This window comes from Clupea harengus, chromosome 17 (genome assembly GCF_900700415.2).
Source record: "Clupea harengus chromosome 17, Ch_v2.0.2, whole genome shotgun sequence".
Classification (NCBI taxonomy): Eukaryota; Metazoa; Chordata; class Actinopteri; order Clupeiformes; family Clupeidae; genus Clupea; species Clupea harengus.
Genome location: NC_045168.1, coordinates 6,667,882 through 6,695,633, shown reverse-complemented (window position 1 = coordinate 6,695,633; position 27,752 = coordinate 6,667,882). Strand labels below are relative to the sequence as shown.

General features: G+C 44.3%; 2 protein-coding genes across 5 annotated transcripts in view; one reads left to right on the top strand and one right to left on the bottom strand.

Moving 5' to 3' along the window:
* Nucleotides 1-254: 254 nt before the first annotated feature.
* The window catches only part of vopp1 (VOPP1 WW domain binding protein), a 51,867-nt gene continuing 24,369 nt past the window's right edge, over nucleotides 255-27,752 (bottom strand). Inside the window, exons 3-5 of the mRNA XM_031584229.2 lie at nucleotides 8,599-8,676; nucleotides 7,539-7,672; nucleotides 255-3,054 (exon numbers count right to left, since the gene is read on the bottom strand). Coding sequence (XP_031440089.1) covers nucleotides 2,876-3,054; nucleotides 7,539-7,672; nucleotides 8,599-8,676 — 391 coding nt within the window. The 3' untranslated portion in view covers nucleotides 255-2,875. The remainder of the gene's footprint in view (nucleotides 3,055-7,538; nucleotides 7,673-8,598; nucleotides 8,677-27,752) is intronic.
* On the top strand, nucleotides 23,348-26,740 carry LOC105890078 (interferon-induced protein with tetratricopeptide repeats 5-like). 4 transcript variants are annotated; one of them, XM_031584227.2, is made up of 3 exons: nucleotides 23,348-23,654; nucleotides 24,191-24,293; nucleotides 24,974-26,740. In XM_031584227.2, the coding sequence occupies exons 2-3, from the start codon at nucleotides 24,289-24,291 to the stop codon at nucleotides 26,259-26,261; spliced, it is 1,293 nt and encodes a 430-aa protein (XP_031440087.1). In that variant the 5' UTR covers nucleotides 23,348-23,654; nucleotides 24,191-24,288; the 3' UTR covers nucleotides 26,262-26,740. The 4 variants fall into 4 exon arrangements, with proteins under 4 accessions (XP_031440087.1, XP_031440086.1, XP_031440088.1 ...); XM_031584226.2 differs by having other exon boundaries at nucleotides 24,188-24,293; XM_031584228.1 differs by lacking the exon at nucleotides 23,348-23,654 and adding an exon at nucleotides 23,711-23,726.

Here is a 27,752-nt window from a genome sequence, read left to right as displayed (position 1 = left end):
CTGAAATAGCAGGATAATAACCTACTGTTTTACTATATAAAAAGATTTGCCCCCTCGTCGTTTTTAACTGCCCCCTCCTGGTGCCGGGCCGTTATGAAGGCATGCCACACAAATATAGCTGTGCTGTCAAGCACGTTTTGCAGATCAACATATGACCAACATGGTTTTTGATGGGAAATATTTAACTCAAATGTTCCTATGGTAGCACATCCGGTTTGGGTGAACCAACTGGCGGACCACAGCAATAAGCATCGTTCATGGAGGAAAGCTTTATTATTTTTTTTGTTACTTTGCCACTTTTTCAAACTTTCTTCATTGTAACAGTACAAACAAATGATGGCCGGGAAACATATTAAGCAAACATGTAGCTATACAAATACATCTGGCACCTTCTTTGAGTTGCATAGATTAAAAAAAAAATATCCAAAAAAGAGAAATATATTAGCAAAGCACAACAATATACAGCCTACAACATTTATTTCCTCGTAAATTTGATTCCTCAAATTTAATTCTGGCATTCATTGGGTGCAGTTGTGGTACTGCGGAAATAATACAAGCCTAAGTTGACATCCAGTCATTTGCGTTGCTGCATCACATTTGTTTGGCTGTTGTCGTTCCCACGTTTGACTCACCTGGCCTACACACAGCGCAGAGACCAATCAGTCGCACAGCTTCCACAGAACAGGATATTCAGCAATATTCTCTTCGTAGCAGCTCAGCCGAAAAACGAGAATTCAACAAGACTGCTCAACCATCGCACATGTTAAAAAAAAATCACACACCAACCATGAGCCAATATCTGAGATGGACCCAGAGATGGGTGTTTGTTTATGCAGGTTTCAAAGTGCAGATCGTATCACTGTAACAGGCAAGGGAGAGAAACTCTCAGACAAAGAAGATCAAAGAGTATCAGTGTGCTGCATTACTTGACATGACATATCTCTAGTGTCAGCTAAATAAAATTATAATTTCCCAGATTGATGACGTCACCAGTCAATTAGTTCCATGGATAATTCAGCTAGCATTTGTTGCACCTCCGACTTTTTGGGGGTATCTCCGGGTTATTGCACCACATAGCTAAATGTTATGCCTATGCAGTCCAACAGCAATAGGCCACAATACATTGTCTCTGTAAAACCTCAATATCAAGAACCTACAAAACAGACATATCACGTTTGTTAGTTTTTTTTGTGTGTATCTGTGTTTCCTAATGGAGAATCAGCCTCACGGTCACCAAATAGGCTGTGATCCAAGAGGCGTGATGTCAGCCTTTCACTCATGTACAAAGTCTCAATGCTCCAATTCATCATAAGTCCGTAACATGGCTGGATTCACCAGAACTTTGCTGTTTTTATAAGGGAAAGACGTCCGCCATAGTGACCCACCCTGACTGGTGGGACAGAGGAACAGAAAATCACTCCACTTGCAAGAGTCTTGGCCCCAGTGTCTAACTTTCTTGTCCACTTGGCAGCCATTCGGAGGTGGTGTCACTGATCATCACAAACAGGCAAGTCTCTGTAATCTCCCTTTCTCCCTTCCTCTCTTGCAAAGACGGCACAGGAACAAACAGGTGGTACAGTGGTTAATGTTGCCGGGCAACCGGTAGCGGTCAACCTGGGTTTGTTTCCAAGCCAATGCAGGTTGTCTATCTGTCGATTTGGATACAAGCGTTCTTCACAACCTTTACAGACACGATGGCTTAGATAAATCTGGCATTCTCTGAATCTTCCAGAGAGCTGCAATCAGCGGCTGGTGGTGGGGGGGTGGTGTGTGATTTGGTGCAAGCATCCTGTGCAACATGGCTCCTAATCTACTTAACATCTCTCTAATGCATCATCTAGCTGGGAACGGCAGCAGCGGCAGATAATTTGTAAGGGAGGCAATTAACAGCAGGCCTCTGCCTGACAGGGTGTCTTTGAACCATTTAAGTCTTACAGCTGGCTCTGCACAGCGTGCCTTTAAGATGTTAGTGCTGGGAGCCTCTGACTGCTGTTGTTTTGGGGAGGGTACTACAAGGTCCTGTGACTCATATGCTAAAGCAAGGTGCCACTAACACTAGCATCACGGGCTCAGTCCTCAGGGACTCCACACATACTGGTGGAAATGTAGATCTGCACAACACCGTTAGTCGCTTTGGGTAAAGGTAAAAGCTTGGGCCTCGGCCTACTGCTCTCAGACCTAGCTGCTACACATACCTCAGGAATGACTATACTGAAGGACTGGGAAGCAAACTGATGCAGGATCATTGGCTTGCTTTGATGAACCAACATGGGCAATATCCATTTGATAACAGAAGGGATAATAGGCTTATCTGTTTGCAAATGAAGGCATTGTTTTGTGAGAAGAACACGGCTTTAGAAGGCTCATGAAGCCAACTGGCCGGGCTCCCATGGCTCCCACTTGGTTACCGTGGGAACCCACTGTTCCCCATCTGCCTTCAGGAAGCCTGGAGTGTGGTGAATGATTCCTCAGCAGAACAATGCCTTTCACACACACACACACAGAGTTAAAAAAGGAAGACAATAAAGACAAATTAATAAATGTCACTGTCAGCTGCTACAGAGTTCTTCAACAACTTGGCAAGAGTGTTCCGTGTTCCATGTTCTGGTTCACCACTAGAAGTCTAGCGGCGGCTTTGAAGTGGACTCAGGAACATCAGTAGATTAGTAAGATCCCGAGGACCGTGCACTGTACTCACATAAGGTCTGTTTCTGAGCATTTCACTGATGACACACACACACTCGCACACACACACACACACACACACACGTCACTGCTCTTCCTCTTGGATCTGTTTGAGCAGAGTTTCAGAGGGAGAGCGAAGCCTAGAGCGCCCCCTTTATGTCGAGCGAGCAGCTGCAAGTGCGTGCCGGTCCTACTTCTTGTCCGTGTTGTTGACCACCTGGTCGTAGGAGGGGGGCGGGTGGTTGCAGTAGGACGGAGGGGGCGGGTATGAGCTCATGATGTGTGGGGGGGGCTGAGCTGAGTAGGCGGGGACAGGTGTGGAGGGTCCCCCAGGGTCGCCAAACATCTGAGGACCTGGTTGCTGGGATACTGAGAGAAAGAGAGAGAGAGAGTTTAAAGAGTGAGTTAAAACCTCTTCTGACCTGAAGAGATGTAAGAGAAGACAACCACAGTAACGGTAAACGCTTGCTTCGCTTTGAGTGCGCGTGTGGAAATGGTGTACCAGACAGAACTAGCAAGCTAGTAAGCCTGCTAGGTAGATAGTAGGCTATCAGTCACTTGTTTTTATATCAGAACTTTCATTCTGTTAAAGTAAGCCCAGGATTACATTTCTAACGAACCAGGAACAACAACAACTCCTTACAAGGCCAATTATAGAAAGGAATAGAAAGCGAGGAGATGTGAAGGTAAAGAATAAACAGCACATGTTTACAATAAAATAAGCTGTGTGTGTTTGTGTGTGTGTGTGTGTGTGTGTGTGTGTGTGTGTGTGCGTGTGTGAGTGCATGCGATAACAAAGCTTCCCACGCAAACAATTACTCTTCAAGAAAATGAACAGAGGCACAGAAAGCAGAAACCGAGGAGAATGAAGGTAAGAGATAAAGGTGAAGAATAAACATCACATGTAACGGTGTGTGTGTGTGTGTGTGTGTGTGTGTGTGTGTGTGTGTGTCTTACACTTCTAACAAGGCTTCACACGCCAACAATTCCTCTTCGAAATGTTTCTACCCCGCACATTTCCTATGTCGTCATGGAGACGATTGCTATAGTAGTTTCACCCTATAGATGCTCAGGCGAGGAGCCCCTTTGCTTTCATGCCCAGTTATCTCTGAGGGGGCTGACATTTCAGAGAGAAATGAAGCCCGACTCCAGGAGGATATCATTTCAGAAGCACAATTTCTTTCCAGTTCGCTCACATGCCTCTGTGCTTTACCTCGTTTGTGACAGGCACACCGCAGAGATAGGGAACAAGGGCACAGGGAGAGATACAAAAGACAGAGAGAGAGAGGGATAGAGAGAGACAGAGAATTGTGCTGTATTATGACACTGATGTTCTTCAGTCCTTATCAAGACTGAAATGTGTTGTTCATTCATCTTTTTGTGCTGAAGTTTGCACCTTTCAACAAACTTAACACAATATTTTAGAAATGGCAATTACTGGCAAAGAAAATGTGACATTAAATCTCTTAAGAATGCAGAGAGATTTAATCAAGGATTCATTTCTAAGCACTGGCTCTTTGCGTTTTCAGCAGAGCTTCATTGTGCATTCTTTCATAAACTAATTCAAAGCCCATTTAGCCAAATAAAATGGAGAATTTCGTGTGTGATAAATGTGAGAGCCTCACAAGAACATAACCAGAAAAAAAAACTTCTGTTCTGTTCTGTTTAGTTCTCCAGTGTGCAATACTTTATATGCATCGAACTCAAAGAGCAAAATTAAACATCAACATATTATTCTGGCCTGGAATTCAATTTTCTGCATGACTGGGAGAAATAATGACTGATCTTTTTTTTTTTTCTCTCTCAGAAGTGATGCAGAACTTTGAAAAGCCAGAGAGAAGGTTTCATGGCCTACTTAGACAGCCTTCTGATTATAAGTCTGCACTTTTAAAGAGCAGCAGTGAGCAAGTTTTACAAATGGAGAGATCTGTTGGTAAATCTTATTTAATATGACTGAAAATGAGAGAATTCAATACAAATTTAAGACGGTTATTTAATACATTGAGACTTGCTTCTCTGAAAAGTCTGTTGGAATTGCAAATGCTGTAATAGTTCCATATTAGACCTCCAGTTCTGAGTAAGCCTTCAATCTAACAGGCTCTATTTTAACAGCCATGAAGAAGATTTTCAGCACAGCCATAATAACATAAGCTTCATTTGAAAACCGTTGTGTGTGTGGTGTGTCATACCATTATACATAATAACAATGATTAATTGCTGTTTATTTGAACCGGGTACATGATCCTCATAAAGTTCTGTTTTCCTGGCCATGACTATTTAGTGCCTTAGGATCATGCTGTGATGAGGCATGATGAGAGAAGGGTATTGGCAAATGCACACGCACACTCACACTCACACTCACACACACACACACACACACACACTCACACACTCACACACTCACACACTCACACACTCACACACTCACACACACACTCACACACTCACACACACTCACACTCACACTCACACATACACACACACTCAAACACACTCACACATACACACACACACACACACACACACACACACACTCACACACACTCACACTCACACTCACACTTACACACACACTCAAACACACTCACACACACACACACACACACACACACACAAGCTCAGCAGATACTGTAGAGAGAGAGTCATCCATATTCATGTCCTAGTGACAGATCACCCAGTCTGTCCCCGATCACCCTTGAATCTTAACGAGGTTCTGGGCCGGACCTGGGGTGTTTTTCTAATGGCGCTCCACAGAGGGAGAAGATGTAGCACTCTCATCTCCGCTATCTCACTCAGCTCCCTGTGGGACTGGGCTTAGCGAGAGCGGCTGCTCCACTCCACTCTACGTTCCTTCCCTCTCCTCTCTCCTCTCCTCTCCACTCTCCGCTCCTCTCCCCTCATCTCCTCTTCTCTCCTCTCCTCCCCTCACCTCTCTCCTCTCCTCTGCTCTGCTCTGCTGGAGATGTGGTCCTGGGTTGATGAAGTATTCAGTGCAACAGATGCACTCGTTCACTGCGGTGTACTCAGAGAGAACAGAGAAAAGGCCTCCAACAGCTCTTTTATTTATCTCACTATAAATGTTTCATGTCCACATATCCCCTTCATTGTGATGGATGTAGAAAACAAGCAAGAAAAAAAAGAAATCTTAGGAAGAAAGATTTGCAATTGAATGACATTGCAAGATGTATGAGAGCACACGGACATACACACACACACAGACACACACACACACACACACACACACAGACACACACACAGACACACACACACACACACACACACACACACAGAGCTGAAGGTAATATACAAAGTGTTTGTTTCACTATAAATGTTTGATGTAAAATAATTTCTTCGTTGTGATTAATAAAGAAAAAAATGGAAGAAAAAATGACAATCATTGTAAAATGTATGGGAACACAAACATACACAGCTGGAGGCTGTATATAAATAGTAGTTTGTTTCATTATAAATGTTTTATGTCAACACACCTTCATTGTGATGGATGTAATAAAAACAAAAGAAGAAAAGAAAAGAAAGAAAATGACAATGTAAGACCTATGAGAACACACACACACAGACACACACACACACACACACACACACACACACACACAGACACACACAGTTGGAGGCATTAAATGAATAGCGTTTTGTGTGTGTTAAGTCAAATCCTCTTTGTCTTCTCCCTCTCCTCCGCAGTGAGGAAAGATCTCTCAGACCTGCCTGTGCAGCGTCGTCTCCGTTTACACTCAGGCCAACTTCATTCCAGCCTTTCCTGCTTACTCGGCATCCAGGCGAAGTGCAGCCATCCCCCGTGGCCGAGCGCCAGCCTGCCCATGAATGCCTAATAATAGCAGGTTTCCATGCAGCTCCCAGGACTCCAATAGCATTGCTTTGCGCTAGTGTACTCTCCTGCTCGCTGCATGGAGACTGAGTCAAAAGAACGGGACACAATGCCTGATGGGAAGCGCTGGAGGACTCTGGTGAAGCAGGGGCACGATGGGTGAAGGTAGTGTGTCCTCTGTCTGAGCTAAGGCGCTGGTAGCAGTGAAGCTTTATATGATTCAGAGCTTGGTCAGCTGTCATGCTGGAAGAGTTTGTAGTCGTTGCCTGACAGAGATGGACGGTATCTCTCAAATAGGAGCTTGTTGCATTTGGGTGAAACTCAGATCAAGCCCATGCGCTTGATAGAGCCCTTGATAACCCCCATCCCCCCTCTGTCTCTCTCTATAGGAGAAACAGCAGACCTTTAAATAAGCACAAAGCTGCAAAATAATCAAAGTTACAGAGAATTGGGTCTCTGCTGTGGCAGAAAAGGTACAATTCTGTTCTTTCCACATAATCACTCGTGAGGCTGGGGATAGCAATGGACGAGAGGCTGTTGGTTGATGAGAGGGACTAAAACTAGAGGAGAAGAGCGCAGCACAGCACTTCATTTCTGGAGAGCCACAGTGAGCAGCTCTCTGCAGGAGATTCACTTAATCGGCCAATTACTCTCCAAGGAGGGCACCTGTGTACGCACTGACCCTGAAGAAATGTAGTTCATCAATCACACTAGGCTAATAATCACTCTCTCATGGTGTCACTGTTCACAGCCGGAAGGGAAGCCTCTCATACTGATTACATGTGACAGTTATTACAGGTATTACACACAGACGGTACAGGTACGACACAAGAAGTGGATCTAATTGCTTATAAGAAGCTTCTTTATCTTTTCTAACCCATGTGAATCTAAAACTGAATAACTGAAAGCAACATGACAGGATTGATGACTTAGTGTGAAGAGGGAAAAACTCTTGACTTCTCTACAATTGACAACCAAACTGGCCAACCAGCCCACAGCTCCCACTCACCTGGAGTGCTGATTGGTTGCCTGGTGAATGACACATTGAAGGCGGGCTCATCACTCAGGGGGGAGGGGTACATGCGTCGGCGAATGAAGAAGCCAGCACCACAGCAGAACAGCACGCCCATCATCAGCATCAGCCTATCAGAGAGAGAGACAGAGGCAGGGTCATGTGAGTATGATGGAAGATATGGAATTGGAGATGAACAGCGCCTTGAGATTCTAAGATCATCAATTTTACTGCCCCAATCTGTCACTGTAGTCCCACACCTGTGTAATAGCATTAAATACTACACATATGTGGCTGAAAATGTGTTTTCAATTATTAGTTAGTTAATTCTTAGTAATTAGTTTCATTACACTGAACTCCAGCTCTGAATTGAACCGTCTCATGACGCAACACTAATGCTCACTCCTCTTGTTCCACTCCTCTCCATCCATTGCTTTGGTCTGAGCAGCGCAGCACCCCCCCCCCCCCAAAAAAAAACCTGTGTGCCAACGCAGCACTAATAACGCAGGAATAATCAGGGTTGGGATGGGGGAGGAGATGAGCACTGAGGCGCTGGGGAGTGTGCTCTGTGCCGGATGGGTAGCCTTAATGTGGGACATCGATTAGGGAGGGCACAGCATTGACCTCTGCGCAGTGACCTCTGCGCATTTACCTCTGCACAGGCTCCGCATGCTGGGAGCAGAGCCAGATCTCAGGTGAGAGGAAATGTCTAGAGTCGGCAGTGCAGGTTTCTTTTGGTGTCGTACTGTATACTGGGGCATTCTGTACATTATATTGTCAGGTTTTGTTTCATTGGTGGATGACAGCAGCTTGTCTGACATTGAGTTTTGTTTTCTGCTTTATGTTGTCACAGCACGACCTGTGAGTTACAGCCCTGACCAAGCTTTTGGAGTTTCAGGGTAAAAATAATCAACAAGCTCCACAAACACCCACGACCGCTTTAACTTGTCATTTGTGAGATTGGACATGCCATGTGTCTGTCAGGTTTGTGTCTGCCTGGATCCTGACAGAAGTCTTGAAGTGAGGTAAATACAAACGCCTGACAGCAGTCTCTTACCAGAAGTACCACAGCCTCTGGAGAGACAAGGCTCGGATGCAGCATCGCGTCCCACAGCAGTCTTCATAGGAGCGACATCTGAAACATATGCATAATAACAATACATTCATATTCTATTACAACTCATACATAGCAATTTAAACTGCATGACACTAGGATCAGAGCTGTTCTCATAGATCTGCTGACAACATCTGGAACATAACAAAACAAATAGAGAACGCGACACACAACATTACAGTTAAATTACATTACACTACAGAGCATTTGCATCAGAGAGCAATAATAATAATAATAATAATAATAATAATAATAATTAATAATAATAACAACACTAATAAGGGAATTAATATCAAAATAAATGTAAAGAAATCAAAATAATCTTTTTATTGACCTACATTGGATTCATGAGAATGCAAACACCCAAAATCACACCAAATCCCCAACGCAAGATCTAGTAGCAAGACTGTCACTCCTTCATTAAAACCCACTTATGCTGCGTTATGTTCATGTCTGATCGGAGCCATACAGAATCAGCATTGGCGTTGCGGTGTTAGGCACGTGGACACATGTCCGTGATGCTGCTTAGAAAAGCGGCCCTGAGAGTGGCAACGTTCAGGGGCCAGATATATCCATGGCGACGGACCCATATCCAGATGACTAAAAGGGGGAGGTGCTTCTTCAAGAGTAGGCTCAGGAGAGTTCTATGTTCCCCGCTGAAGGGAGAGGATTAGTGCTGGCAGAACTAGGCTCAGCACCTGTTTTCTAACTCTGTCGATAAGGGCAGTGCAATCAATAAACCTTGTAGTCTAAATGAATCCTTCAATGCTTGAGTACAAGCATTTAATTGATCGCAACAGGCAAAGATTTGCTCAGAAGCTGAAGTTTTAACATCAGTTTGTGTTTCGCGAAGGTGAACTGTTTGCAGAGACAACGCTTTGACGCTTGGGTTGTGATGTAACATCTTAGCCTGCCCCTGGCCCCAGAGTATTAATTATGGATGCAGAAATACTCCTCCTGAGACTCTACCTGATTTGGAGAAGGTGATGAAAGATGCTATTGAAACTGAATAATTCGGTGTTTCAAAATAATGTTTCCCTCCCCAAATCAAGACAGCAATGTGTTGTTATGTTATACATTGGAAAGCTAAACTTTTATAACACAGAGTGGCCCATTTCAGACTAATCTAAGACTTCATCTAATAACTACTATTAATTACTACTACTAATAATTACTATTATAATACTATTTCATTTTGATTGTAATATGCTAAAGGTCAAATGAGGGGGAGACACATCAAAGTGTACTACTACTCCACTCCACCAGGGGGCTATAGTTTAAAGTTACTGTAGAAGGTAGCAAGTTGCAGAGGACTATTTATACACAGGAAATTTAATTTGATATGTATATTCCTAAAAAACAAGAATACTATCTGCTTTTGCGTATTTCTTGCACCTATACCTATACAAACTAGTTTTTCAATATGTGCGCATGATGATAATGACTCCTATGGTGGTGATGATGATGATGATGATGATGATGATGATAGTGGTGGTGGTGATTAGGGCCAGAGATGTGATTATGTTGAGCATGAGGGTGAGGATGCTGGTGATAGCTGCTCCTGAGGTGATAAGTATAACTGGACCATCTTTAGCAGTACAGCAGATGTGTGGGTCATTGGTTAACACAACTTTTAACTGGTTTGTTCTGCATTTCATTTGGGACAAATAAAAAATATGTGGTTTGCATTTGTGTGCCACAGAGCTACATGTTTCTGTGAACTTTCCTGGAAATGAGATATGTGGTGATGGTGGTGACAAAAGATGTCACGACTTGAAATAAATGCTAAATATTATAGAGAAGAAGAAGAAAAAAGCAAAAGAGCTTAACAGTATACAGCATAAATATAACAATGATCTAACTTCCACACAGCATACAGTACTCCTCACTTAGGCTACCCATACTGGGGACCTAGACGGCTGCAGTTGGTGGACTAATCAGTTCTCAAGAGAATACGCTCCCCTGAGCATCAGGTAACAATGGCTGCCATACTCTTTTGGAAGACATTTAAATCTGTGATACTGTCATTATTATAGTATTATTTCATTTCATTATCAGGCTCTTCCCTCCCCCCAGCCAAAGCCTTTAGGCCCCTGAGGCTGTTCCCGATAGGCCGCTGCAGGTATGTCTCCAGGGTGGACACCGAGGTCTACTGTTCCTCTTCAGAGAGCTGTGCTACCTCTGCCTCTGTTTCCTTATACCTTGTTTTCTCTTGCTGAACATAGGTAGCGAGAAGCACAGTCCCACAGTGGATTCAAACCACCGTAACGTTCTGACACGGTAGGCGTGCGTGCTTAGCCTGACAATGTCATTCTCATAATTCTAGTCAGAATATGAGTCTGATACTGCTCCATTGGGCTGTGATTATGGGGCGTGTTTTAACCGAACCGGGAAAAAAATGCCTCTTCGCTCAATTGGATCAACGTAGTCGTCATCGGGGCCAGCTGATAAATACAATTTTTACCGAATCTCGTAGGAAGGACGGCAAAAACATATTTTCGATCGACAAATGCCTTGATCGCGTTTCTCTGTTCCTCTTTCAAAATGAATGCACTGTCGATGTCTTCTAAAACATCTCTATCTACACATATCTCAGCTCTCCAGCGGCAGCCATGTTTGTTGAAAACAAATTCAACCCAAGTGACGTGGTTGATTACGTTACGGTTGATCATCTGTCCATCATCGTATAAAGCCCGCCCTGACAATTTGATTGGTCTGATCAAGTTTTTGATCGGGCATAATTTCTCCCCAACGGAGCAATGCCAGACCGAACTTCCCGACCTAAAATGTTGTGGGCGGGGCTAAGTTCGTCTGGCATCCAGGCTAGTGCTGAGAAGCACAGTCCCACAGTGGACTCAAACCACCGTAACGTTTTGACACAGTTGGCGTGTGTGCTAGTAAGTAGGCTAAAACCCATGGATTGAGTCTGTCACTAGCATGACTAGCACTAGCACGTCTCCTTGGGCATTAGGGCTGAGAGGTTTAGTCACTGCACAGCTCTACCCACCGGCCAGTGACTTCAATGGAGCGCTTTTCTACTCATAGAGCACTCAAAGCACTTTACAGATTAATGCCTCAGACATCTACACCGATGGCAGAGGCTACTATCTAAGGGGCTAACCTGCACATCAGGAGCGGTTGGGGGTTCAGTGTCTTGCTCAAGGACACTTCGACACTTGGTGAGGAGGAGTCGGAATCGAACTTGCAACCTTTCGATTGCTGAACGACTCCTCTACCTCCTGAACCTCTATCACCCCGATAATGTCAGCGGGTCATAGTAATAATTTTGTTAGTGATGCATGAAGATCCATCTACAGACACAGATTACCATCTCCATTCAAGGCTTATGGCAGAAAAAAAAACCAGATGAATCTACCCATTCACACGTGCAGAGGCTACTATCTAGGGTGCCAACCTGCACATCGGGAGTGGTTGGGGGTTCAATGTCACCGGGTCATAGTAATATTTTTCTTAGTGATGCATGAAGTTCCATCTCCAGACACAGTAGGGCCTCCCATCTCCATTCAAGGCTTATGGCAGGTTTCATTATGTAAAGCAATCAGTCTGGCCCAATACATTTATGCATTCAAATTCTGAAATTACTTCTACTAAGCACTTGTCAGTTCATTTCCTCACAGTCTGTCCAAGGTGACTTCTTTCCTGGCATTAATCTGGCTCTATTTCTGTAAAAATATTTGTGACTTTGACCAAAATGGTCCAAACTAATATAAATGATTTCCAATATGAATGATATGACTCACAGTACCGTTAACCTGAATGAGAATTGGATGCATCACTGAAATCAGTGATTTTCAAGGCTTTCATCTGCTTAAAACTCCATTTATGCATTTGCTGTACTTGTTTTCACATAACCTTTAACAATCCCTTAACAAAATGCACTGCTGAATCCTCTAACAGTAGTCGATCAATAGCTAGAACATTTCCATGCCAAACATATTCATCAAGACAAAACAACTCATCACAAAAGGCCAGACACTTGAGCCTGATTATTTATTTCTGCACGCTGCAGACATTTTGCATTTAGATGAGAGGAGACGGAAATGTCAAAATTAGCCCTTATTCAGTAAGGGCTGAGCAATGATAAAAACTCGATTAGCAGCAGAAGCAGAAGCAGCAGCAGCTCGCTCTCCTCCCCAGCGTCCGCTTAAACTTGACAAAATGTTGCGAAAGCCGCATCAAAGGCTGTTTTGCTCTGGAGTTTTACCGCCACAGTGTCTCTGTAACGACGAGCATGCACTGATCAAAGCGTGACATGAAAGACAGCCCAACAAGGACTAACGCACGGTTGCTAGGGGGAACGGCACAAAGCGACACCTCACTGTTCGTAGGGTATTGACAAGTGGAATAATAATGAAAGCACAGGAAGGGCATAATCATTTTTTCACAAACAAGAGTGGTGTGGTATTAAAAGTCTCAGTTTAGTGCAGCCCAGGACACCCCTCTGTGAGATCTATGGACCAGTGCGACACCGTCAGGAGAAAAACTCTTAGATTAATTTAATTCCGTGTTTCCAGATTGGCTGGGATACTGACAGCCCCAGCCGCCCTAATGAATGAGCCCACTATAATTGCTGGAGGCGAACATTAGCATACTTAATGGGGTGTGTAAGAGGAAATCGGAAGGTGACATTAGCAGTGGCGTAATGGGAGTCAGGTAGCAGGATGCGTTAGCAGCCGAGCGCTAAACGGCACTGGTGAAGGGCCATCACAACAGCATCGCTCCCTACATGCACCCTGGCTGTTTGATTACGTATAGAGATGTTTTTTTTACACCAGAGAGGCAGCCATGTTCTGCCTTCTGTGCCTTGAATCCCTGCAATAACATGTATGTCATGCATAAAAAAGTAGTATAGACCTGAACAGTTTTCACAAGACAAACCCCATCCCAACAGACAGAGATAATGAGACACTCCTAATGAGAACATTGTCCTCTCATATGTAACTTAATTTCTGACAAAACGCCATTTTCTGAAGCAAATGCGTTGGTTGAGAGGGAGTCCACCCAGGCCCGGGAGCTGGACCCAGATCTGTGCTGACGTGGGCTGATTGACCAAAGCAGAAATGAGTGTGGACGCCTGCGCTATATAGTTTCACACTCCATTACGCACAGGGTAAGATAACATGAATTACATCTCTCAGGCGGCAGGCCTAAGTCATTTTTAAGTACAGTTAAAGGATGGCATACTCTAAAAAAACCGGTCAAGAATTGCATTAGTCTATGCTGCCCATCTGTCTATGAAGTTAACTCAGGGAAATTGTCGCAACTCCTCGGACGTGATTATGTTTTTATTTGAAAAGGTCTGGATTTAACATCAGAAAAGAGAGTGCCAAAGATGGACCATTACACGGAGAACAGAGGATATTAGAGGAATTTCTGTGCTTGAGCATCAGGGTTCCCCGCGTTTAGAAAAAAAGGTTAAATGCATTTAAACTGCTTGTGACATCCCCTGGTATTTAGACGGCTGACCTGGGTAACTTAATTTCACATCCCTTCAAACTGACCTTCAGAGCTCACATCCTAATGAGGCTGACAGGCAGAACAAGGGCCTCCGCTGCTCAAACTCCACAGACCGAGAGAGAGAGAGGGAGAGAGAGGGGGGGGGGGATAAACGAGAGAAAGAGAGAACGAGAGACCAAGAGAGAGAGAATGAGAGATACAGGCATGAAAATTCCTCACCTTTCGGCGATATTCGCCGTTTTGAAACCAAAATAGATGACCTACGCGAATCGTGTAGTTTCGATGAGAAATGGTTTTTTGGGGGGGGGGGGGGGGGGTATTCATGGGTGTAGGTATTCATATTCAGTGAACTGCGAACAGGTGCGCGTGCCAGAAGGGAGCGCGAGTGCATGGAAATATTAACGCGAAGTTGCCTTGCATCACCAGTGCAGACCACCATCAGAAGCTGAAAGCACGCCTGCTGAAGAAGAGAAAGGGGCGAGGCTGAGACTTGGCAAAACAGCGAAAGCGGGCCATGAAGACACTGGTGGTTCAGGCAAAGAAGAAAAAATGATCTGGTTCTGAGAGTATTACGAACTGTAAATTGTTATCTTTGCCAATAAAATGTATTAAAATTAGGGCTGTCTAAATTAACGAGATTATTGTGGCCGAGATTAATGCGATAAAATATTTTAAGGTAGTTAACGCAACGTTGTTTACTTCCGATGTGCATTGACACATGACACGAAACCGCCGCGTGCCTACAGTCAGGAATAGGAGAGACCGAGACGGTAGTTGAAGATGGAGAGAGCAGAGGGATTGTTGGGCGGAAAGTTTCTGTTTAAGAGTAAAAATGACGGAACAACCAACAAAACTAAAGTTGTATGTAGCATTTGTCAAGCTGAATTTAGCCATCACAGAAGCAGCTCGTCTTTAAGTTATCACCTTAATGCAAAGCACCCGACAGAAAGCAGTCCCAGGTTAGATGGTCGCCAACCCACACTCCACTTCACTAGGAAAATAACTAGTCCAGTCCGTGGAAAGGTTACCAACGCTTACGCAGTTTAGGTTGCCGGTGACTGTCGGCCCATCAACATAGTTGAGGACGGTGGGCTGTCTGAGGTGATTCGAATTGCTTCAGGGGACAATTCTTACGATTTACCGTCGGATACATTCCTTGTATGACGGCGAGAGAGCACGAAAAATTCAGCTCCTCGAACAAGCTGCCAGCGTCGCCCTTACTGGTGACAACTGGACCTCAGTCAGAAATGACAATTACCTGGGTGTCACAGCTCATTTTATTGACAATGTATGGAAATTGAGATCTTTTGCATTGGAAGTAAAAAAAAAAAAAACATTCGCGACATACAGCGGAGGACTGTGCAGAGGAATTCATCGACGTCTCAAACAGATGGGAGATAAGTGGCAAACTGACCACTTTAGGCACTGATAGTGCCCGTATTATGTTGGCAGCTGCTAGGCTACTTCCATTTTAACATCTACCCTGCGCGGCACACAGTCTGTACCTGGCTGGCACTTTATAGGTATGAGTTATAGGCCTGAGCCTCATTGAAAACACAGTTCTGCGTGTAGTTTTGTTTTAAAAAAAAAATACAATTAAACAACCGTGTCTAAAATGCACGCTGTCTGAAAGTGATTACTCGTTCATTTATAAGATTTAGTCTTTAGAAGTCAAACAAACTTTTAATCGCGATTAATTTAGATTAATGAATTTCAAAATGTGAGATTAATTAGTTAATTTTTTTGTATCTATTGACAGCCCTAATTAAAATCTGAATTACATAACATTGTATTGGCTGTCAATCATGATGGAAGAGTAGACAAGTTAAGTTACAGCATGTCCACCATCTCTTGTGGGGGCTATGCATTAAGCCATTTGTGGTGCCCTTACCACACCGTGCCTCTTATACTGTATGTTAGACCCAGTGACATCATACTTAGTAAGAAGGCCATAATAATTTTGGACTCATGGCTGAAGTTAAGTTTCTCCAGCTCTCCCCAGGTTGGCAAATAAGCATCTCAAAATGCATCAGATTGATGCTTTAGAATATGGAATATTAAACATTTTCTTACGGGGGAGCATGCCCCCGGACCCCCCTAGAGGGGTAATATCCTTCTCACCTTTTTCACCCCTGACCCGTTTTCATGCCTGGAGATAGAGAGGGAGGGGAAAGAGGAAAGAGAGAGAGAGAATGAGAGATAGCGAGGGAGAGAAAGAGGAGAGAGAGAGTGAGTGATAGAGAGGGAGAAAAAGAAGACACAGAGAGAGAGAATGAGAGATAGCGAAGGAGAGAAAGAGGAGAGAGAGAGAGAATGAGAGATAGCGAGGGAGAGAAAGAGGAGAGAGAGAGAGAATGAGAGATAGCAAGGGAGAGAAAGAGGAGAGAGAGAGAGAGTGAGTGATAGAGAGGGAGAAAAAGAAGACACAGAGAGAGAGAATGAGAGATAGCGAAGGAGAGAAAGAGGAGACAGAGAGAGAATGAGAGAGCTCTGACCTGTGCTGCTTCTTAAGACTGAGGGGGAGACACACAGACACAGACTGCTCGGTAATAACCTCTATGGCCGCCTCGCGGGCCTGTGTCAGCCTGTCAAGACTTCTGAGTGCCACCGAAGGGCAAAGCAGTGGTGGGACCAGTCTTCACAGGCTTCCCTCCGCCCTCACAGGCATCTCAGGAAGCCACAGCTCAGAGTGTTGCACATGGAATGGAAGGCAGAAAGATTTATTTTTCCTTTCCTCTTCGCTTCTATTTGTAGACGGGTAAGTTATGAACCACACGCCTCATCAAGTGGTAGCAGCAAACCCAAGCCGACTGTTATTGTACTCTAAGCAGAGACATTTTAATGCCACTGAACAACTGAACCTCCAGAGGGTTAGCTATGTTCTGCTACACTTTTATTAGTTTTACTTTTTGAAATGTTCATAATAATCCTGCCACTAAACTACGTCTCAGTCCAAACATTATGAAATATGTTTAAAGTCACACTAAATGCAGCACATTGCCAATTCCCACAATGGTTGCCGAGACATATTTCTAATGCATGAAGTGAAGAACAATATTCCCCTGTAGATTTTATATGTGGGCTCTAACTATTCAAATGAATCCAGCCATAATCTAGAATAGAGCTATGCCAGATCACGACCAGAGCAGCAATTATCTCTCTCCTTCTCTCTCACTCACTCTTCTTCTGTCTTTCTCTCGCTCTCTCTCCCAATTTCACTCTCCCTTCCCCCTCCCCTCTCTTTCTCTCCCCAACCGTTCTCTCACTGGCTCTCCATCCCTCTGGCTTTCTCTCTCTCTCCTCTCTTTTTCTTGCTCTCTCTCCCACTTTCACTCTATCCCAACCTCTCTCTCCATCTCTCCACCCCCCTCTCTTCTTCTCTGTCTTTGTGTCAGCCTTTCTCTCTCTACCCCCATACCACCACTCAGAGATGGCCTTTCCCGCGGAGAGGGAGGAAGGGAGGAAGTAGGCATGAGGTAATTCCTCTAAATTATGCCCTGAGTAGCTGGCTCTTGCACTGCGATGTTGAGAGCGGTGGACATCTCCAATAAAAGGACACGGCAGCCTGCCCAAGCATCCCTGACAGACAAGGAACAAATCACACACACACACTCTCTCTCACACACACACACACACACACACACACACACACACACACACACACACACACACACACACACACACACACACACACACACACACACACAATGCTTGGCTCTTAAGCTGAGCAGAGCCGCCCCGGTGAGACACTTCCTGACAACTTGTTCATTTGTTGAGATGTTGCGCCCCCCTTTCCCCGACTGCCACTTAAAATCCCCCCCGCGTACCTGCAGCGGAGCCCTCCTGTGCTGCTATCAGTCTCTTAGGAAAGCACAGACCTGCCCACTCAAAGTGTCAATCCCCAGCCAATGGCACAGAAAGCCATCAGCAGTTGTTTCTCTCTGTCTCTTTCTCTCACTCTCTTTCACCCCCCTCCTTCTCTCTCTCTCTCTCCCCCTCCCTCTTTCTATCTATAACTAAACCAAGATCAAATAATAAATGAGATTGGCCTCGTCTTATTCTTCAAACAACAGCACACTAATTTGCACCTTAGTGAACAGAGACCTCGCAAACGGGTTCACATCACAACACAACCGTTTCTGATCCTCCAGGTCGTCCAGCTCCAGTGCACCACCCTGTTAGGTCTGTTGGCTGTTTCTCAAATCACTGGTCAAATACGGGCTACACCCTGCATATAACGTGTACAATAACTCATACCCCTGAGCAGCAAGTTGAGGTCATTGTTATCTAATAATTGCTGTTGGAGACTGACATGTCTTTAATATACTGGTTCTTTGTCTGAGAGTTCAAATCCCTAGCATCACTTCCCTAGCAACAGTCTCCAAGTCACGACATCGTATTGTATAGCCACTTGATTTAAAAAAACAAAAAACAAAAAAAGATTGGCAGCCATCAACAGAAACTGTCATCTGTGGACGTGGAGATAAAAATAAAACAAGTGTTTTAAAATGGTGGTAATGTGACAGTCTGAACAGCAAATGTTACCACAGAGGACAGTGAAGTGTGTAATTACCTATTGCTGGTGACCTTTCAGCAGAAGACATGCAATTAAGGCTTTTTCATTTCTGCTACGCTCTCGAAACAATGGCAGACATTTTGTTTGAAAGGTGAAATTAGTCTGCATTGGATTTTTTTTATTTCCCCTCACAGTTGCCATTTATCTCTTGGCAGTTCACTTTCTCACGCCTCTGCCTTTCTGTTGTCAGGGTCAAACTAACCAGACCCCAATAGGATTAATTCAGGACTAATTCAGAGCATTCACTACAAATAGATTAAAAGGTGCTTTTCAAACAGGTACATCAGGATGTAATAACCTGGAATTGAGTAATTTCTGTGATGCTCTGATGCTATGCGTTAGGTCCAAAGAGCACTTTTAACAGCTAAAAATACTTGTTACGACAGCAATTAGCTGTTTAATTAGCCTACAAGAATAAAACACCACTGAGCAGCTGACTGACTCAAAGAGACGGGGATGATTAGTTATTTACCATCACAGAAAGAGAATGAATCTAGTCAGTCATTCATTTATCTACCAGATAGCTATAAAGTCCATCAGAATTAAGTAGGATTATTTGCAAAAACTGATGCAATTAGCTCAAATCAGATATTTAACAATCAAGAGGTTTCACAGGATTATGTGAATTTAGGCAATTTAACACTGCAAAGAAAAGAGACCTCTTTAATGAGAGGCTTTATAAAATTAATATACTGATGTTGTAAACATCAATAATTTTCTAAGCAGATTTTGGCTTTATTAAGCCTGTTGTCAACAACATATCAAGTTTATTCCGTCAATGGTATTTGACACGAATACTTCATTCTTAATGAAATAACCCGTGTTGGTCTGAAGCCCAGAGAGAGAGTCTACATGTTTTTACTGGTCTGCTTTCCCTTTAATTCGTGGCAGAGTCTTGTATTTTGCTCCAAAGAAATTGCAGCAGATGCCATGATATCCTGGCAGGCAATTGTCGACCAGGCTGTGTTTCAGATAACACAGAGACACACACACACACACACACACACACACACACACACACACACACACACACACACACACACACACACACACACACACACACACACACACACACACACAAATAATCTTACACACACACTCGTACCTCCCTCGGCTCTTTCCTCCCAGAATAGCTCAGTGTGTGTGCGGTGTGGTGCGCCATCATGGGTGAAACCAGTGGGAAAGACAGACTGGTTGATGAAACGAGACAGGCCACACCTCAACCCCTGCGGTCCCCCTCCAGTCCCCCTCCAGCCCCTCATTCCCCCAGGGCCTATGAGGGTGTAGTAGGGTGGCTGGCAGTCACTGGGACGGAACTGGTAGTCCTCCATCTACTGATTCCCACCGCCGCGAGGAGTGCACGGTCTAGGCTAATATGGCTGCCAGGACAGGCTGCTTAGCCACGGCTATTAAGATAAGCTTAAAGGTCAATTGTTTCCTCAGTGAGGAAAGCCGAGCACAAAGGAACATTAGAGAGGAGAGCAATTAACATGGGGACCGGTGGGGAGGGGAGGGGTGGGGATGGGGCAGCGGTGAGAATAGCGAGGGTTTCTCAACAGTGTGTGAATCCGCTTCAGAGGTTAAAGCTAATCTTCCTGCAGCTGCTCCAGCTAGGATGAGAGGCTGTGACAGATGTCTGTAGAGACTTGTCGCCGGCCCTGCTGTGAAATCCACTGCCCAAGTACCAGCAACCTGTAGGACTTCTTTCCGCCATTTTCATGGGGCAAGATGAGTAACCTACTTCGGGGTAGGCCTGTCTGTGCGGCGTTGACACTGCTAGGTTCCGCCTGCAGTGATGGTTGTAGCTTACTGGTTAAATGCAACATGACTGGAAGACAACAACAACAGCCATTTTTAAAACCAGCAAGATTTACCAGCGGTTACTCCGTCAATACAGCAAAATAAATTATAGATAGATTATATAGTCAGCTTGTTAAGGTTACAGTCACTGAATGAAAACAAACAAAACGTCAGCTGCAATATAGGCATCAGTGGCGTTTCTACATTAGGGGCAGGTGGGGCACTGCCCCACCAGATCCAGATGACGCTGTTGTGCAGAAAGCTCAATACATTCGTACTTCGCAAAGTAGCGTGAAAATGTGTGTGAATAAACTTGGCTCACAAGCATTATAGTCTTGTTTTGGAGTAATTTGATTCATGTGTTTTTCTGTCTGTGTGCTTGCTCTGTGAAATGCTGCTCTCCACTGTCCCTCCCTTTCCGGTGGGGCAACGGCCCAAGCTGCCCCACCGTTACCATGGAAACACCAATGAGCGTGAACCACATAGGCCAAAGTTAACATTGAGCGGTGGGGCACTTTCAGATGTGCCCCACGAAATCTGCCTGGCAACTAGACTGGAACAGTGGCGGCAATTTTTTTGATAATGATTAAGGCGACCCACTCTGTAAGTACCTTAAGCAGGACAATTGTATCTATTTTTTGTGAGCTGATTTACTCATACAGCAATACCTTTTTGTCCAGTAGAGGGCAGCACACAACAGAAAGATTTCCCCTCTAGCTACATAAGTTACAGGTGGAAAGCTATGGAAAAAAGTTGCATCCATGAGCCTTCAAAAGAAAAAGTGAGGTGGCGCCACAATAAATTGTCCCACTTGTTCATTATTCACATTACCAAAATGTTGTATGATGTAACATAGCTTAACAGGACACATGATATGTCCTGTAACAACATAAAGAAGGGGGCAACAGAAGTCAAAACCAACAATATTGACTAATCTTTACAAAAGCAAAATAAGTTATGGCATAGAAAATAGTGCAAGTAGCATGCATGGAGTGAACAATCTCAAATACAGACAGACAGTCAGACAGAGAGGGAGAGAAAGAGTAAAATAGACAGACAGACTACATTACTTGTACTGAAACTTTGCCCGTCTCTTTCAGTGCGGCAAAGCGGTCAATGACTCTCTCGTGGAAATCAGGCATTTTAAGGACAAGTTCCCTCCATGGAAAGCATGGCCAGTGCATTCATACGTTCCTGGCCCATTGAATTTCGCAGGAATGTCTTAATTCTCTTCAAGGTTGAGAAACATCTCTCAACTACTCCCATGACAACAGCTGAAGCTATGAGGATTTGCAACAGTGCGTTCCCTCACGACCGCTAGCATACACTCAAGTAGCTCGTTTAGAACCGTCCCTTGAAAACTGTAGCATTTTTAAGATGCTCATCAAATACTTCGTCCAACTGTGCCACCAAGTCGAACAATCCAAGAAAAATACCAGGGTTGGTGGAGCCCTCCGTCTCATCCTTGCCTCGTAGGGCCAACTCAAAAACGCCACAAAATTTGACACATTGGATGAGCCGGTTTAAGATGTGCCAGTTCTTGTTCACCTCATCATTGTGGCGGCGTACTACTAGCCTGTATCCCTCATCCAGTTGAGTGGCATAGTTCACCCTCCCAAAACCACAGAACTTCAGACAACTGTCTATGTGTAGCTTCGCCTGCTCATGTTTTTTTTACCTTTTCGGACAGATGGTGCATGTCCTTAACTCCGGTTGTTGTCCATGCAGTGCTGTCTGTCATGGAGCCTTCGGGTGGGAAAGGAGGAAGGGATAGCAAAAGACTGCGTTAGCCACTTCACAGCCTGCTAGCCACGATTTCCTTTGGTACCAATTCTTTGAAAATCCTCGGGTGTAGGATTTCCCCTTCTTTGTAGCTACCTGTTTAATCATTATATTTTGTCTAGGAGGTCCTAATTGTATTGTTGCCAATTTGTCTTCATTGTTACGCCGACCGAAAGGAGTCTATTTCAAAGAAAGAATTGAATTGCTGCTGTTGCACTGCGCACTGGCCATCTCGACAGAATATGCCTTTGTCGAAGCTGTATGACGTACTTATACGCTTTTACGTCGATGACTTATGACAAGACGAGCCCTCCCGGAAGCCATAGAGAATGCATTGAGAGCTCTGTTTTGTGAAAAAAATGGATTTAACATGGGAGTCAATGGGAGAGGTCTGGGGCGATTTTCATTTCGCCCCAAATCGACCCAGAAGGGGCGGGGCCATTTGAAGCACGACTTTAGGCTGACTGAATGACTGTTACATGATTCGACAATGACATACAGAGGCAGATCAGACGGCCTAGTGGTAGAATCCGACCGAAATCGTCATTTACGCGACTTACAAGGATATTGCGTTTATACAGGATTTTTTTTTTTTTTTTTTTTTTTCTTAGGCAGTGCGTCGCCCCAATAGCCCGTATGGACAAGCCGCCCCTGGACTGGATTAATGCGAAAACCGCGAGACCTGTACCCCGTGACTAAGAAAAAAATTAAATCATATACAGTCAGAACAATGCCAGTTACGGGTTATTTAGCTATCGCTAGATTTCGACAATTTTGGAAGAGTTTTTTAAGTAATACAATGAATAACGTAGATTATTTGTTGAGGGTGCAATTTAGCACATTGCCGCTGGAAGAAAAATTGGAAATAAAACGTTTGGGGCCACACAGACCAGACGACTTGATCCTGCAGCAGCCTGGTGAGAAAGCGAATCGAACTTTCAAGATGGAGTGGTTTGAAAGAAAGACATGGCTAACTGCGAGCACAAAAAAAAAGAGCACTGTTCTGTTTTCCATGCCTTCTTTTTGGAAATACTACTAATGCAGACTCAGTTTGGACAACTGATGGATATAAAGACCTGAAGCATCTGGCAGAAAGAACGGTGAAACATGAGAGTAGTAAAAGTCATATCAATTGCGCCATGAAATTGGGACTATTGGGAGGGGTCAACATCATGGCACAGATAGATAGTGCTTATCAGCGGAACATTTTAGAGCACAACAAGCAGACTGGGGAGGCTGATATCGTGCCTAAAGCTCTGTGGGAAGTGCGAACTGGGCCTGCATGGTCACGACGAGTCAGCCGACTCAGTAAACCCAGGCATTTTTGAGACGATGTGCGAGGGCAACAAGACACTACGATTCGGTGAGTCAAACTTTTTTTTGGGAGCTGATGGATGTATCAATGCAACCTGCAAGGACATCGTCTTTTTACAAGGTTTTGTTCATTTAGCAGCATGTTTTGTTGCTGATATTTGTTTCAGTTGTGCCTTTTGCTTCATATTGTATGCCACACGTGTGCCACAAGCTTAATAAATGATGCAAGTTATTTGAGCTATGTGTCTGTCTAATCTTTTGACTTGTTGCAATCATTATACTTTAATGCTGTACTATAGGCAACATATTTGTGTCGCACTGAGCGCTAAAGCATGTGAAATGTATTTGAGATAGGATTTGTGCTCCCTGCTGGTACTCAAAATGCAGCCCATAGCATATCTTACTGGTCTACTGCTTATAATAATCAGCTACCTCTATTTTTGTGACGGTGACATGACGTCATACCAACTTGCCCCACCATACATTTCAGGCTAAAATCGGCACTGCGTGTGACCTAAACATATTAACTTGCAGATCAACTAGCAACATCACTTTCGTTTTCCTTTCCTCTCATTTCCCTAGTAGACGGGCACTGACGCTGTAAAAGTGCGAGTTCCACACGGTGCCAGCTCATTGTATCACTCGAGAGTACCGAGCAATCTAAACACTGAGCTCAAGACAACATGAGGTACATTTTAACAATAACAATAACAATAACAACTTTGCTCTCGCTTTCTCTCTCTCTCTCACACACACACACAAATATAAATTGTATGGTTATATATGATCATGCATGTAGTTACTGTTATAGTTAGGATTTCAAGTAACTGTAGTGTAATGTAATGTGTCTGCTATGTTAAAGTAAGACTATGCAACATTTTGACACTTTTTGAGGTACGGTTTTATAGGCAACTAGTTTTGGTACCATCCTCAAATTTATTTTGATAGCATATGGTCATGTGTAGGACAGATAAACACCTGTGTCTTCCCCACTGGCCATCCAAGATATGCCCTATTTAGTTATGTGTAACTGGCTGGAACACCCTGCAAAAATGGAAGAAAAGCTTTCACACGCATGGCAATGCCAGCTAAACTGGCAAAAGACACCAGTTAGTGTGTTGGCAAGCTTTTATCAGTGTCAGCTGGACTGTTGGTGGTGTTTGCAAGGTTTTTGCATGCCTTCTAGGTAGTTAGCTTACTAGTTTTGGAACAGAACTCCGTATTGCTGCTTTAAGTACCTGTGAATGTAAGCCTATGTATGGTTCAGGCCAAAGCTGTATATTTATGTATGTACGGCTCTGTATATACAGCCTAAATCTCTTTGTGTATTTACTAGCTGTAATTATGCGTATATACATTTTGCCCTAGTGCTGACAAACTGACAGGAGGTGGCAAACTAAAAAATGTGGAGTGTCTCTTCACATGGGACGTGGACAAAGATGACATCAGCGACTTGAAGGGTGTCCCAGAGAAACTCCTGCACCGCATCAAGTTCTATCCTCGCAAGTACCACGCCACTTACTTCAACATCCTGGCCTTTGTGAGTCACCTGCAGGGGAAGGCCGACACCGCCCTTGAATACCTGGGCAACTCCGAAGCCTTGCTGAAAGAGGACAAGCGAGATGAGGCAGACTTCCTGGTCACCTACTCCAGCTTCGCCTGGCTGCACCATCACCTGGGCAACCTGGATGACATGGAGACTTACCTAGGCAAGTTGAAGAGCACATGTGAGGGCCGAGAGATCGCCGTGGAAGCAGAGAAAGGGTGGAGCTTCTTAAGGTTGGGGGCTAAGTTATATCCAAGGGCCAAGGAGAGCTTCCAGAAGGCTCTGGAAGCCAAGCCTGACAGTGTGTCCTACAACGTGGGCTATGCTGTGGTCCTTTACCGATTGGAGGAGCTCGTCAGGAAGGATGCTAAGGTCAAGCCCAAAGACAGCCTTGCAGCCAAACAGTTACAGAGAGCCTTGGACCTCGACCCCACCAACGCTGAGGTGATGGTCCTCTTAGCCCTGAAACTCCAACACTTAAATCCTTCGAAATCCAGAGAGCTGATCCACAAGGCCCTCACGGAGTGCCCAGACACGCCCCAGATAACTAGGTACATTGCCACATACTTCAGGAGAGAGGGTTCCACTAATGAATCCTTAGAAATCTTCGAGGAGGCCGCCAAGAGAGCTCCCAACTCCTCCTTCCTCTACCACCAGATCGGTCTCTGCCACTGGCAAAAGATGATCGATATGAAGTCCGACGGGTTGAGTGCTGGCGGCACAGAGGTTAAGGCAGCCCGCGCCGAAAGCATCCGTTTCTTCCAGAAGACCGTGGAGCTGAAGCCATCAAACACATACGCCTGGGTGCATCTGGCGGAAGCCTATAAAGAAAGCGGACAGCTGGAGAGGGCCGAGCCCATTTTCACCAGGCTGATTTCAGATGAGTCCCTGACCGATGCTGACCAACAGCACTGCCACACTAAGTATGGGAATTTCCTGATGTACCAGAGGAAGAACAACGCCAAGGCCATAGAGCAGTTCAAGAAGGCGTACAAGATCAGGATCGACTGCGGAAACAGGAGTCTGGCTCGGCAGAGACTTATGAAGTTAGCGGGTCAAAAGTCTAAAATGAGAGCCAAGGAGGGAGCTTGGCTTTTCTGTCTGAAGTAGACTAGCAGTAGACAACCAGCTCCAGCTCCAGCTCCAGCAGCAGCAGCAAATGTCAGTGGGCCTACTGACAGCTTCCAAACAAAGATGACTATATAAAATAAAAATACATGCATGCATCTTTTTCTAAGCTATCTGACACTTAATGTTTTATGCCTGCGTGTACTTTTTGTTCTGTTTTTTTTTTTAAATATATTTTTGAATTGCTGAATTTTACAGAATATTATTTGCATATATTAATATGATTGGTGTTACTGTGTATATATGTTACGGTGTATGTATTCTGCTGTTAGGAAATGAAATAAACAAGCATTAAGATTTCACATTTATGTACATTATGGCTCTTTTTAGTTTTCTTTATGCTTAATAAATGTTTCAGCTCTGAATATCTGACAAACTGCTGGTGTGTAATATTGGTGTCTAACGTAGTCTATAGCTCAGTTTGAATGTTTGTGTGAAAACTATTCTGTTTTATGAATGATCGATGAATGATAAAAATCCATTCAGTGGTCTACATGTGCATTAAAAGTGATTGTGATTTTTAGTCAAGAACTCATTTTAGTCCATATAGGCCTAAACAGGTATCTTCAATGACAAAGAATGGACTGCCGACAGCCCAATGCCTGCTTACACAAACAAAATGGGACAAAGAAAATATGAAAACGGCATTAATTAATCATAGAGGTGCTGGTTTATTCATTTATCAAGTAATTACAGCTGTCATGAAGCCATTTAGTCGAGTCTTAGCCTAATCCTAAACCTCGAGGTAGCCTTATCCTAGCCTTATCTAGAAATAAATATCTGGTTTAACGGTCTAACGTTGGTGCTGCCTCTGGAGAAATAAATAATCATTTCGTTGTGCTCGGAATTGTCGTCACGATCGAAGATCAAAATATTAGACTGCTTCACTTGTACGTCCACAGTTCCTGTACCACAATTGAAACAGAAAGGTTGAAAGGCCCAATTAGGGGGCCGTGTCTTTGAAGGCTCCTGCAGTGGAGAGGCGTCTCGTTATGGCTGAGCTCCATGAATAACAGAGAGTAACAGTGTGTGTGTGTCTTGGCTGGCTGGCCGGCCTCCACATTGTTTTCATCTATAATTAACAAAGTGGCACAGCCTTCTACGCTCACGTCAGGCGTTCATAAATTATCCACTCTATAAAGAATCCACCAGAAGCTTTGGAGAAGCCTCGTTATCACATGCACATCTCCTGCTGGGTAGCATGTTTATGCTGAAATGTATGTACACGGTGTACGTGTGTGTGTGTGTGTGTGTGTGTGTGTGTGTGTGTGTGTGAACATATTTGGAGAAAAGCCTGCACACTAGACTTTAGAGGTACAGTCAGCCAGGTTTTGGTGATTTCAGACTCAGTAAGACCCCCCCCCCCCCCCCACACACACACACACCCAGACCCCCAACCACCACCCCCGTCTCCATCCATGTGCATTCTCCCCCCTGTTGAGTGGAAATGGCTGCCCATGCCTTTAATATAAC